This window comes from Gossypium hirsutum, chromosome A09 (assembly GCF_007990345.1).
Source record: "Gossypium hirsutum isolate 1008001.06 chromosome A09, Gossypium_hirsutum_v2.1, whole genome shotgun sequence".
NCBI classification, from domain to species: Eukaryota; Viridiplantae; Streptophyta; class Magnoliopsida; order Malvales; family Malvaceae; genus Gossypium; species Gossypium hirsutum.
Genome location: NC_053432.1, coordinates 62,636,059 through 62,650,722, shown reverse-complemented (window position 1 = coordinate 62,650,722; position 14,664 = coordinate 62,636,059). Strand labels below are relative to the sequence as shown.

Sequence of the window (14,664 nt, the reverse complement as noted above, 5' to 3'; positions counted from 1 at the left end):
TTGTATACTTATAACATATATGGGTTAATATTTGGTATATTGAAAGTGAATTTTTTTTTTGTAACTTTAAAAAATTATCATGTGACTTTTTTAATATATTTTTAATATTTTATTATATCCCTATGAGATACCTGTTAATCACTTAAACCCTTAATTCTGTTTGTGGAGTCTAAAAACTCCACCAGCAGTGTATCAAATATTATTCTTATATAGTATATAATAAATTCTTTTATATAACTAAGTTGAAAATTATCACTTTTGTCGATTGAGTTTTAACTCAATTATTATTGTTATTGTAACAATAAAAAAGACATGGATTCAAACGCACTTAATCTTGAAGTAGCCTCCAATTTTAGGGTATTCATACTCTGGTTAAAATCGAATTAGTTCAGTTGGCTACCGAAATTAAATCAATTAAAGATTTTGTAAAAGTTCAATTATCAATTAATTCGATTCGAAAATAGATAATTAATCAAAATTTAATGATATATATAAGCCTAACATATATTATATATCAATAAGCCTATTATATAGTCAAAATGGGCTTATAACTATTGATATAATGGACAAAGAAAACATTATGAAAAATGATATTAATATTTTTTTTAATTTAGTATTGTCATAGATATTATTTTTAATGTAATACTTGTTATTATTTTAATGTAATATTTTTAATTTAGGGTGTGTTTAATTCACTAAAAATGACATATTTTTTTTGTATTTATATGTTTATTTCACGAAAAATAATTTGGTTAATAAAAAATAAGTTTTTTTTTCTGAAAATTTAATTTTCTTTTCAAAAAGTGCAAGTATTTTTTTATAAAAGGTTATTGTGAAACTTAATTTTTATTATAAAAATGAAGTATTATTATATTATTAATAATTTTGGATTTTTGAAATAGTTTAATCTCATATATTATATTTTTATATTATTAAAATACATACTTATACTTAATAATACAATTAATATGTTTATTATTTTAATAAAATTATTCCATATTACCAATTTTATTTTGATAATAAATTCTAACATTAATAATAATTTTAAATTTAAAGTAATATTCATAATACTTTATTAAATATATTCAATATTAATATTTGAATAATATATATCACGATTTACAAATATTTTGTAATTAATATTTTATATTACAAAATATGAAATTTTAATTATATAAATATAAATTTTTGTTTAAATCCAACTTAGCTTCATTTATCTTTTTTTGTTCCACAATGCCACTATCATATATGTAATATATGTAACTTCAAATTAAGTTCTAATTAGATATTGGTTATTGTTAAGCTCATATAAAATATTAGTTATTATAAAATATTATTTTGTTGTAAAATAAACTCCGATTGTCAAAATAAAATTATTTGTAATATTTTGTAACAATATAATTTATGTTGTATCTATTTTATGGAAATAGTTTAAAAAATAATTTAGAAAAATTTACCAAGCAAATAAATTTTTTTATGTAAAATCATCCAAAAAAAAAAATCAATTCATTCAAAAAAGTATTTTCAGTGAAACAAATACAACATTAATATTTTCATTGCGTTATTCGCCGTTTCTCTTCTTTCTGTTCAAATCATAAGATGATATAGTTCAAACAGACAACACCCCAATCCCAAAATCTTAAATATCCATGAACAATAAAACAGAGAAGATATTAATATCCATGAGCAATAAAACAGAGGAGATACCTCCGTTCCAATAAAATAAAATAAAAAAACATTATCGTGATATTGTTGTTTTAAACTAGTTTGAATTAAAATAGAAAAAAGAATGTAACAAATTTCAATTATCCAACTGAATTAACTGCGATTTTTTAAAACTTCAGCTAGTTTGATTAAGAGAAATAATATTTTGATTCTGTTAAATGTTTTAAAAGTTCTCAAAACTTCAATTGATAATTTAAATTGAAAGGGTTGGGAGAGTTTTGAGAAAAAGTAACATTGTATCAAAATAAATAAGCGTCACTTTTATAATAATAATAATAAATTAGAACATTGTCATTTATTACATTTTTAAAACCGTACCGTCATTAAAAACCTGCGTTCGAACTAAAATTCAATTGGCCTCAAAATATATTTTTTTAACATGATTTATCTGAAAAAAGAATTGAATAGATATAGACAAACGAATAGGAAAACACAATATGATATATGACATAATGTTTTTTATTTATTATTATGTAGATATGTTTTACAGTACAAGTTCTGATATTGAGCGAGGCAATTAGGCAAATAGTGTACCTAAAATTTAAAACCAAACATAAAATGGGCTCAACTCGATTTGGTTAAATCAAATCATCACTAAGATTCTCAAGTTCTTTCTACATTCACAATGGCACAATAAAAAATCTTGGACCAAAATGCCTCAGAAAAAAAAAGAATATATATATGCTAAAAACCCAAAAGGCCAAGAATCTAATATCATAACTGGAACGCTTAATTGAAAATACTTTGTATTATGCCCCCATCCCAAAATTCAATGTGCTTTTGTAGATAGATCCAAACCAAACCTCCAGGAACGCAAGACAATCAGCCATCTCTATATTTTAATATCACATCTGTCTAGGTCGAAATCTGCTAGTTAAATAAAATAATTACGACGGTGGAAAAGAAAAATCAAACCATATTTTTGATTAAATTATTACTCGTGTCGTGGGTTTATTCCAAAGTAAAATGATTTGCATGCATCTCTAATATATGGCAAAATCCGGTACAAAAATTCTAAAACTAATGAAGTACTCCATTCTAGATTTATTTGGGAAAAAAAATATGACTAATAATGTTTTCTCCTTTAAGAAATAATAACAATGATTATGGTTTCTCACCTTAAATATGTTCTGAATAGAGCTCGAACTGAATGTCTTGAAGGAACCTAGTGATCCGGTGTAAGCACTGCCAATAGGGGAAAAGATGATAAGAATCAAGGCATTACAGAATTGCCGAAAGCACCAAATTGGAAAGAATTTAACAAGCTTTAATGTTCTATGGTAGAATTAAAGAAAAAAAAGAAGTATCATTATTGGTTTGATGCTAGATGGCAATAAATTGATGCAGAAACACAAATTAGATGATAACAGTTACAGGGAATATAAGGTATCAGAAGCCAATAGATGCGCATCATACTCGTCAATACTAATAGGCATCAGACTCGGATAAACTATTTCTAGCCCAAGTTTGGGACCTAAATTTGTAAAATACGAGAAAGATACAGAAAGGAGAAAAAAAGGGCTATAAATAATATCATAATCAAGTTATTTAGCAACCAAACATGTAGCAAATCCCGAAGACAAACAAGATTAAAACGACTCATCAGAGAATCCCAAAAGAGAAACAGGTTAGAAATTGCATTTCAGAAACAATTAATCACCAGAGACAAAATTTGGATTTTCACACTGCCCCGACCAATTGCTTTTAGGCTGACGGGGTTCCTTCATTATTCGTACCCCACTCTTCTTCAGGTTCATTGCCATTAACGAGCACTGCACCATCGTTTGAATCAGCATCCACAACAACAGCCTCCTCTTGGCTACCCTCTTCTCCATTCTGATCCTCTAGATTCTGATCATATCAAAGCAGTTTTTATGTCAAAAGTTGCCTACATAAAAGAAAAACAGATGGATATGAACGCTATACCTCATGATCAAGGTCACCATTCTCAAGAGGCTCCTCCTCTGTTGGCATGTTTCTGAAAGTCTCCACAAGTGTCATATGTGATCTATCAGCATGTTTCAAATAGTCTGCGGCAGGAGGATAAATGCCCCTATAACCAAATTGAAGGTTAAGAGCATATCCATGTGAGACAAAAAAAAAAAAAAAGAGGACATTTCAACCACAACAAAGCTAGTAAAAAAAAAAACTGCGGAGCAACCAAGAAAGGCCAAACACAATCGCAAACTAAAATTGCTTTGTACAAAGAGATCACACCAGAATCAGTAACACTAAAATAAGAGAAAGAAATCCTCTTTAATAACATTGGATAGAAAATTGGTAACAAATAACACAACTAAGTAACAGAAGGGATCATGATTTCTACCTTGTTTCTGCTACTTGAGATTCAAGAGTAAGAGCAAGTTGCCAATCCTCAAACAAGTTGGGATATTCTTCAGGATCAGACAAAGATTCAGCCGCTTTTGGATTAACCTTCAGATGCGTAAAAGTAGTGTCAAAATATTTATGCAAACTGAACCATTAAGCAGTAACATAAGAATGTTAGGGCATATAGCTTTGAGTATGATTACAAAGAAACATACAAGTACAACAGATTCATGTTGCAAGGGTACAAAGAAATTAAAGACCACTTGGAAGGATATTTAAACCACTCCACAACCAATGAGTTATTAAATTAAAAAGATTCCCACAAGATTCTGGCGGTACTAAACTGCTGCACTGGTTGCAAAAAAGAATAAGATTGTTGTCCTTAGCTTTCAGATGTAAAGCTCTATAAGCAGAATTTCAGACAAATATTTTTCAGAAAAATATTAGCCATCAATTTGACCAAAAAGGCAAGAAGTCAAGATACACTTCACATACAATACTAATGCACGATTCAGAAAGAAATAATAGAGAACGGAGAAAGAAAAATAGTGTTATATTTACTGATTAAAGAAATGCAATAATTTGAATATGTACAACCATTCTGAAAATCAAACAAGTGGAATGAAAAGAACAAAAGGTGAAAATACAGCTAAGCCAACCCATAAAGAAGCACGAAAAAAAAAGACAACTGAGAAACAAGCACATCAACAAACCTTGTTGAGGTCTTTTCTCCAAATTGCTACTATTTCTGAAACCTTGCTTGGAAGATAAGATCGTGCCATCAGAGCAGCCTCTGGTATCCGATTGCTGCAAAAGGAATCCTTCAATATATCCATAACTTTGGTAACATGAAGGCCAGTCTACTGTTTAAGGTACTTGATAAGGAATTACCTTTCCACCAGAAGCTGGAGGCAATCCTCCAATTTACCCAACATGAATAAACAAAGGAAAGCAACATTATTCTTCCCTTGCTCTTTGGAAAGGGATGCAAGTCTTGATATTCCTTCTATATCTCCCAAAGAGGAATAAAGCAGCAGTAAACCACTCAGGTCCATTGCATGCTTCATGCATTCCTCAGCCATTTGTAGCTGTAATGACAAATTTAGCATAATTAATAAAAGATATTATTAGTTATCGAAACTAACAATTTATATAACCTGTATGTTCATAGAGCAACATTAAAACATACAGTTAATTCATGTATTAAAGTTCAATGTCCACATCAGTAAAATGTAATGTACAACATTAGCATAAAACAAGACACTAGCCAAACATAGAAATGGTCTTCATCCAATTTATTTACCAGTTGAACAACCTACCAAGCCAAAAAGCTCAGACAAATTTAGAAATATTTATTGAAAGGCAAAGCTGTCTACTCCCATAACCTTAAGACAGATTTCACTCCTAGAGCAACCGCAATGAATATTTTCAAATTGTGATTTGCAACAACTTCATGATACCAATATACCAGCAAAAGAAGCCACCAAGAAAAGTGATGGGAGAATCAAGAATGACAATCACGACAGAAAGAGATGGAACTGAAACAAATTTGGCAAATTAGAGAATACACGACACCTTTCCAGTGGACATAGCTAATTCTCCCAACTGCTTCCATTTAGACTCACTCTGAACTTCAGTGGCTATCTCCTGCACAATAGTGAGTGACTATCTAGTGAATATAGGAAATTTTTTAAATGGCGTAATCAAGCTTAATACAAAATGGAATATATCATACAGAGATTCCAGAAAAAAGGATCTATGAAAACATATTTCTATCCCCAAACCAATTAAACAACTTTCTTACCTTAGCAATACCTAATTTACCAAGCTGTACGGCAAGCTCAAATCTGTAATCAGGGTCTGTAGCTACTTCTAAAGCATCCTCTATCATACCTCGTGATTCTAGGAAATGAGCCACGCTATAAATCAAGGCAAACCATTAATTAAATCTAATAAAATTTTCAATAATCACAACTTAAAAACAGAGAAAATGAATTTAATAAAATTTTAAATTAAAGGCTTTCAGAGGAGTAGAACAAATACACAAAGGAACATGGACCAGCTTTTGGTAAGATACATAGGAGTCAGGTTAGATTTGGAATTCTAGGTTTCTAAAGGCATGGAGATGAGGCAGATATTACCATAGATGAAAACGTAATCCAACCACAAGAGGCATGAATATTCAGCACAGATGACTAATTAAGAACCAAAAACTTCAAAATATTTCAAAGGAAAAGAGAAGGAAAGATAGTCAACAATAATCTCTAAGAATGAAAGGAAAATATTTCAAAGGTGTAAACATACCTATTATGGTGCTCTTTGGGAATTGAAGGTAAAATTTCATTGGCCCTTTCCAAGTCTCCACGCATCACAAGAGTTTTGTACTCAATTAGGCTGAGAAGTAATGTGTACCCCATAACACTGCACAATATGACAAGACAAGGGCAAATAGGCGTTAATAATGTATTTTCAAAGCAAAACAATTTTTTCATTTTGACCAAAGAATAGCTGCAACTAGCCACTCACTTAAACTCTTTGTCTATCAGATACACCCGACTTTGGCTTGAAAGATATCCCAGCAAGTACATAGGACGGTCCAAATGAAACATAGTGGTCACCTAAAATCATTCCATTATAAATGAAACCATCAAAACCTACACAAACCAAAGTATAAACACATTGAACCCTTCAAGCCAAGGATAAAAAGAATGCAAATACCTCTCCACCAACACAGTAATTAAGTCTCCATGAAGAGTTGTTGTAAATGAAACAATCCCCAACCCAAATGCCAGTCCTGACACGTTCGTTATTTTCATGAAGAAGCTCAAATGCATCCTCGACTCCTTGTTCATCAACTGGTCTTCCACTATCCAAGTAAGACTGAACTACATCCCTCTGCAAGATGAAAATATCAAATTTAGTTATGTATAACTGTAAGAAGTGTCAATTTAATAGACAAGTCTGTAAAAAAGGTTTTGCAGATTTAAGAAGCAGATTACTTACATTATACTTTAGAATATAGAAAGATGTATCACTGGCAATGGCCACCAAATCACCACTATCAGCCCAGTAGAGATTCTAACATTTTAGAAACACAAAGCAATAAGGGTTTTAGGATGCAAGGTAGCCAAAATGAAACAAAAGGGGCTCAAAGAGTTATTTCAGCTTACTTTCACAGTAACATCAATTCGACGAATCAACCTGCACTCAGCCCAATCATAAAAACAAATAAAATCATTGGAGCACATCGCCAATAAAGTACCCCCAAAAATACGCTCAGCGGAGAATGTTGGACGGACACTCCTCTTTTCCTGGAAATGTTAAATCTCAGTCAAGACCACTACATTTTACAAATGAAGCTAAAACATTGCATTAAATAAAATTCCTTAACAATCACAATGCAAAATACCATTATACGATTAAAGAGCAATCAGTCAATTGTTTAAAATAATTTTTTTCTAAAAAAAAAAAAAGGAAAATTGAAATCCCCTACCCTAACCAAAGTTCTTTCATCCTATTTGATCCAGCTCTTCAGCTGAAATTAATCTGTTGCTTATAACATATCTTTTAAAAAGCGAAAACAGGATGTGCTTGTACACATACTTTTTTCTATAACTACTTTAGATTAAGATAAGAACCATCTAAATGATAAAATAGCACGAACCTGGAAATTTTTGCTGAAAATTTTGATCTTTGATGAGCTTTCTCTAACAGCATACTCGCCTTCAGATGACCAAACAAATTCCAATGCAGAACCAAATGACCTATTTCTCCACGCCAAAGCCGTATATATGATGTACTCGCCATCTCCACAAACAACAACAAACCTCCCATTTGGGTTATGCTTTAAGCTCTGAGAATAACAAGATAAAAGGGTAAAAGGATGTACACATCAAAACATAAATACAACTTACAAAAATAAAATAAAAATTAGGAGCGATCATTAATCTAATCGAAAATTCATTTAAATGGGGGTATGACTCACTTGAGGGTATAGATCGCAGGTGCCCAATTCCTTGACAGCCAAGGGCAATCTTTCTCCATCAGAAACCTAAGAACCAAAGCAAAAAAGCTTACGTCATCACCTGAAGGTGGAAAACCCAATATTGAAAGCCAAGCCATGAATGACGAAGGAAAATTTCTTAAACAAAAAACTACCTCAAAATCTGCTCCAACACTCTTAATATTCACAGTTTGAATTTCATTGTGCTTAGCCCATATGATTTTCCCACTGTTGTCCATACTTGCTACAGGTACTTCACGGCCAATTTTCACCATAATAGTTCCTTCATCATACCCAATCACAATCCTGTAGGAAGGAAAGAGTTTGGTAGTTTTAGTTGTAGCTGATTATCAAGTAAGAAGTGTCAAATAAACTAACCAAGATCTCAATTCAGAACTCTAGCATCTTCATATTACACGCAGAAAAAAATATGTAACTAAATAAGTCAGGATAATTAACCTGAAAGAAAAACAGTTTTAATTAATTTCTCACATTCTTTGAGCAGATAGGACTTACATTAGGATTTAATGGCCAAAAAATGATTATAAATAAATAATCTAGAGAAAAGTTAATCTGAAATTAAAAAATAAATAAACGTAACATAACATTGTTGCAGAATTTAATCAAAAGAAATTACCTTCGTGAACCTTTCATATATCCAATTGCCCAAACTCTCTCAAGACCATAATTCAAGGTATTTTCAAGCCTGAAAATAAATGAATTGGTTAAGAAGTCAAATAGTTGAAGAAATTTTAAAATCTCATTGCATACATTAAAGACTATTAAGATAAAAGTATCTTAAGAAAACACTTAAGTTTATGCAAGGAAGAAATATTAACGGTAAATCACTAATGTGACTCTCAAACATGAATTGCTACATCTATCTCAATGATGCTCAACCAGAAATATTTTTCTATCTCAAGATTTACCTATAAGTGGTAGCATGCCAGATACGAACTGTCCCATCCTCAGAACCAGTAATAATAATTGGAAGTTCAGGATGGAAACAAACTGCAGAAACATTGTGTGTGTGGCCTTCTAATGTTTGAACACAACTCTTGGTTTGGTAGTCCCATACCTGCCATCCACAGAATTTATCCATGAATAGTTCCTCAAGATTTACTTACGATCAGAAGATAGCAGCACTAACAGTAAAAACTAGCTGCATACCTTAGCAGTGTGATCATCAGAACCAGTAATTAGATAGGGCTTATCACCACCTGTAAAGTAATCAACGCAATTTACACCTTTCTGATGGGCATCCAAAGTAAAATTTGGATCGGGAGAGCCAAGGTTCCATATCTAGAAATTTCAAACAGATCCAAGGAAAACTTAGCATGTTTATACCAAATGAAGAAAGAAACTGTGAAAAGAAAACTAAAAACAGAAAAGCCGTTTTATACCTTTATAGTACGGTCAAGAGATGCACTGGCAAAAGTGTTGGTGTCTTTGGGATTAAAGGTCACTTGCATGACATAATGAGAATGTCCCTCAAATATCTGAGTACACACCCAACCCTTCTCCCAGTCCCAAAGTTTTATGAGCATATCATCAGATGATGACAACACATATGGAAGAGTAGGATGAACAGCCACACATCTAATGTAATCAGTATGTGCCTCAAATACTTTGACCTTATCCATGGTGTTGTAATTGTATACACGAATAAACATATCATCAGCTGCAGCAACAACCCACTGTTTGCGTGCTACAAACTTGGCCGACCTAACTGCAAACACAAGATGCCAACCACTTCAGAGAATAATAATGACTTTATGACGACAAAAACAGAACTGAAAAGTAGTATCATCAGACAGAGATAAGTGCATTGTAAACACAAATGAATACATACCCGGCAACTCAGTGACCTCAAAAGATTTAGCCATGGTCTGTGTGCACCAAAGACAGTTAAAGTTAATACTAAACAATAAGTGAAAGAATTATGTCAAAGTGTAAACAAAAGATGTATCATTCATAAAAGAAAGAAAAAGATTTCAAAGATAAAGGACAAGTGTCACATCCATATACATAGAACTAAAATGGATACATGTTTCTATGTTTCTTAGAGTTAAACAGAATTTAAGCTAGTAGCTGTGCTTATATAAAACTATAGATGATAGTTTAATCATAAAGTAGAAATAGATAATAGCTATATAGTCTAAAGAGTTCGGGTTAATGAGTTTACGAGTCAGACTAAAATGAGAGAACTTTTACTATAAAAGAAATGATGGAACAAGAAACCGATCACTCCTAATAAAAAGGGAAATTCTAGGGTGAGCTCCACTAAAAATTGTTTAGCAAAAGCTTTTAGCAAAATATCTAAGGATTTACCAAAATTTCTAACACTTTAGAAATTTTGGTAAATCCTTAGATATTTTGGTAAAAGCTTTTTTTTTAAGCCGAAGCTCATGGTAGAACTGCCGAAAAGAAAGAGTCAATTCAATATGCATAATTTTTTATAAAGCCAGATAAGCAGCACAAGTTTATGCCCTATGGTTTCTCTGATATAAAAGAAATTTGTGATCCAAGTAAAGAGTTATGAGTAAGTTCTGATAACACATTTTTCGGTGTGGTAACTAAGATAATTTTTTTCTGTTTCTGAAGAAGAAGACAACTAAAAACCAAGTACCTAAAAAGGAATAAACCTTTGGTTCAAGCAGAATGGACATTTAGTCCAGATTAAGGCTTACTCAAACTAATGGACTTCCATGAGAAAAATCTTAAGGGAAAATTATCATCTAATATGCCATAGTTTCTCACACAGCATTCCAATAAAACCAAAGAAGTGCATATGAAAGAGGGCGAAAACCATGCTTCGAAGAGCAACATAAATTCAAGCTCAATCATTAATGTTTCACGATTGATTCTCCTAGTCACAACTCAAAGTATATGCTATGGAAAAAATGTAAGTAAAAAATAAAAAATAAACAAAATAGTTATCTAAGTTTTATACACTAATTGTAACCATTAAATATATCTAATTATCAGCCCATTTTTCCAGATTCTGGCATTTCACTAACATGAAGACAGAAAAAATTCTAGTTTTTGCAGGCATTACGACAATCAGTATAACTCCCGTACCTGTGACTGGTAATTCCAGATACAAACAGTCCCAGAATACAAACTTGCTAGAATCCTGATATAACAATTAGAACATATGAAATTTAGCCTTCAGACTTTAAAAATTAATGTTCAAATAAATGGAAATCTCAATATAGGATAGAGGTACCATGGTTCAGTTGGATGAAGATCTACAGATTTTACTCTCTCTGATCTTTGAGCAAGCTTCCTCTGATACAAATATCACCAATTAAGAGCATTACTCACACAATTTACCAAACACTCATACAATAATAATAACTAGATCTAATCCACAGATAAAACTTAACTCAAATGAAATGAATAACACATACCTTAATTTCGAGTCTGAGTGGCTGTTAAACACAAGAAAAAAAAGACCACACTATTAGTCGAAACCATGCAACAGATCTTAAATCAAACCCGTTCAAAAGAGATCAATAAATCAAAATTCATAATCGCCGCATTAATATCTAAATTCCAAAGACTCCAAAAAAAATCACAGAGCAGATCTCAACTACATTCAAATCCCTAACTCTCCATCCCTGCCGCATAAATGATAATGAAAACGGAGAAATTCCAAACTCGAATCAAACATAATTCAAAAGTCCTCCCGTTTCAAGTTCCATATGTTAAACAGAAATTGGAGAAATGAATGTGAATCAAAGAGATTTGAACCAGATCTAGAGCGGAATCAAAGGGATCAAGAAATTAAACTTACCATTTTTTCAGATTAAAATAAAAAGATGAAGAAGTTGGGGATCGAGATCGCGGTTTTGATGTAGAGAAAGAAAGGGGTTTTTGTTTTGGCGTAATGTAAGAGAGAGAGAGAGCTCTTCTCTGTATGTGAGAAAAATAAACATAAAATAAAATTTTCCGCTAAGATGCTTTAGAATTAAAAGATGGTATAATGATTATTTGGTCCTTTAATTTTGTAAAAAAAATTATTTTAGTTCCTTTTTAACATTTAATTTTATATTTTTGAATTTCAAAAAACTAATTAAATACTGAAATTTTATCTACCTGGAAAAGATACAAGTTCAATGACTCTAGAAATAAAAATTAAAATATTTTTTTATAAAATTAGTAGACTAAATAAATTATTAATTTTTTTAATAAAATTACTGAAGTGCCACTCACTGTCTCTATTGCGCTGAAGATGCATACGAGACATATTGCTTATTTCAGAAATATAAATATATTAATAATCATACTACAGGGAAATTATAAAATAGAATTAAATAGAGTAAATTATATATAAAATCACTAAGCTATTAGTAAATTTATATTTTGGTTACTCAATTTTAAAGAGTTACAAAATGATCATTGGACAATTCAAGTGTTTTCATTTAAGTAATTGAATTATTTGAAAGTCTTTATTAAAGTCACTGGGCTATTAAGTTTTTTTTTAAAGTTCAACTATCAAGCTTCAAGCAACAATTCGACAATTAGTACAATAGATTATTATCCATCAACTAGTATAAGAACATACTTTAGATTCAAGTCGATTTGACGGTTAATGTTAGAGATCAAAAAGAAAGTTGTTGAAATTTTTATTCGTAGATTTATAACATTAAAAGTTGTTTTATAATAATAATAATAATAATAATAAACTAAATAGTAAAAGAGAATGAGAAGAGGTTTCGGTTGGTGCAAGCGGTGTGAACAGAGAATGCCAAACAATAACATTTTAACAGTTCGGTAAATTAAATGAAAACTTTTGAATAATTCAATGACCATTTTATAACTTTTTGAAGTTAAATAATCAAAATATAAATTTATTAATGGTTTAGTTACATTGTAGTTTACTCTTTTTTATAAAAGTTCATTTATGAATAAGTCCAACTAAATATTTTATTTTAGCATAATTTAGACAATTATTTAACTATTTTACTGAGTTGATGTTACTCTCAATCGGGTCACCAACTCAATTGTTAAATTACGGAAATATTTTTCAATAATTAAAATAAGTATATTTTTTAAGAATATTTTAGTTCTTCCATTTAAGAAAAAATCAGTAAAAATATATATAGTGAGATTTGAACCTAAATTATTTGCATTAGTAAAATCTTTAATTTATCACTCAATTAAGTTTTATTTGGATATTTTTATTTAATTTTAATCATTCACACTTTATTACTTTTCAATTATATAAGCACATATTTATATTATATATTTACGGTAAGTGTATAATAAAATTTATAGTATTAATTAAAAAATATTAATTAAACTAATGTTTAAATACAAAAAATCGAATGTGATAACAACAATCATATTTATCTTTAGAAGATAAATAATTAATTAAATAGTTACCACAAGTGAATTTGATTTTTTTTTCAAATAAACTCAATTAAACTTATTTTGAACAAATTTGAGTTGTTAAATTCAAATGATTGTAAGTCTCATCGAATTATTATATTTTTAATATAATATTAAATGTGAGAATTTAGTATATTAATAATGTATTTGTTATAGGCATTGACAAATGTTTTATAATGGTATAATAAAATATTTTAAAAAATAGATATTTAAAAATAAAGACACATGTTAATTTTTTAAGGTTAATTGTGAAATAAAAAAAACACATTGCTAATGTACCAAATATCAACCCAATATTAATAATTAATATTAAATTTATTAAATTTAAATTTTAAAAATGAAAACAAATTAAATTTCAATAAACTAATTTGGATCAATGAAACCTTAAAATCAAATGTTGGATCAATAAACTCTTAAAGAGTCTGTTTGGATAGCACAGAGTAATTAAATGAAAATATAATTATTATCATAATAATTACACTCTCAGACATATTTGATAGTACAAATTGTAATTATATAATTACATAACTTATATTTTTTAAAAATATTAATTACTATTAAAAGTTTTTAATATGATAAAAAAAATTCTAAATAAGTAACAAAAATTAAAATCAAATTGTCATATATATTATGTTAGTCTAAAAAAAGTAGTTGATAATATGATTACTAATAAAAAGAGCAAGAAAATAAATATCATATGCGATTTTATTTAATTATTCTAGTGCATATTTGCTGGGTTATTACCTTTTTAATATTTAATATAGGTTACTTATCATCATATATTAGTCCTTAACTGAGTTGATCACTGTCTAAATTTAAACTTGTATCATTAGAATTATTAAGATCTCCTTATTCCATGTGCTCTAGAAAGTATAGATCATCTCAATTCTTCCTATAATTGAAGTTATTTAATATACAACATGTCAGTACAATTCAACTAAGAAGATGTTGATATGAGAAATATTTTTTAGAACAACAAATGTCTTCTCAATTACATTTTGAAGTCTCGAATATCTCAAATTAAAGAGTTCGCGAGTTGTCTATGGTACTTATGTCTAGGCATCATTCTCTCAAATGATATCATAGCCTACAATATGGTGCAAATTTTTTTTCTATTTGTATAATTAATATCGACCTTATAATATTTGAGTTCACTGTCCATATAATATATAACTTTAATTGTAAAAATTTAATTTGGAAAAAAACTTATG

General features: G+C 29.7%; 1 protein-coding gene across 2 annotated transcripts; it reads right to left on the bottom strand.

The window, feature by feature from the left end:
* Nucleotides 1–2,168: 2,168 nt before the first annotated feature.
* Nucleotides 2,169–12,004, bottom strand: LOC107889133 (coatomer subunit beta'-2). Of its 2 annotated transcripts, XM_016813450.2 has the most exons (26): nucleotides 11,856–12,004; nucleotides 11,470–11,490; nucleotides 11,286–11,347; nucleotides 11,138–11,192; nucleotides 9,909–9,945; nucleotides 9,460–9,785; nucleotides 9,227–9,358; nucleotides 8,986–9,134; nucleotides 8,694–8,762; nucleotides 8,212–8,362; nucleotides 8,039–8,104; nucleotides 7,718–7,906; nucleotides 7,224–7,364; nucleotides 7,057–7,131; nucleotides 6,772–6,948; nucleotides 6,580–6,671; nucleotides 6,358–6,474; nucleotides 5,858–5,972; nucleotides 5,629–5,700; nucleotides 4,945–5,141; nucleotides 4,767–4,860; nucleotides 4,052–4,158; nucleotides 3,652–3,778; nucleotides 3,462–3,576; nucleotides 2,844–2,910; nucleotides 2,169–2,592 (listed from the first exon to the last, which is right to left on the bottom strand). In XM_016813450.2, the coding sequence occupies exons 1-25, from the start codon at nucleotides 11,856–11,858 to the stop codon at nucleotides 2,891–2,893; spliced, it is 2,709 nt and encodes a 902-aa protein (XP_016668939.2). In that variant the 5' UTR covers nucleotides 11,859–12,004; the 3' UTR covers nucleotides 2,169–2,592; nucleotides 2,844–2,890. The 2 variants fall into 2 exon arrangements, with proteins under 2 accessions (XP_016668939.2, XP_040932294.1); XM_041076360.1 differs by lacking the exons at nucleotides 2,169–2,592; nucleotides 2,844–2,910 and having other exon boundaries at nucleotides 3,380–3,576.
* Between the last annotated feature and the right edge of the window lie 2,660 nt (nucleotides 12,005–14,664).

Excerpts from the sequence above, each read along its gene's own strand:
- LOC107889133 (XM_041076360.1), bottom strand. Across the intron at positions 8,363-8,693 it reads TATATGAAAGGTTCACGAAG|GATTGTGATTGGGTATGATG; the intron begins GTAATTTCTTTT and ends TCCTTCCTACAG. Across the intron at positions 8,105-8,211 it reads GTGTTGGAGCAGATTTTGAG|GTTTCTGATGGAGAAAGATT; the intron begins GTAGTTTTTTGT and ends TTTGGTTCTTAG.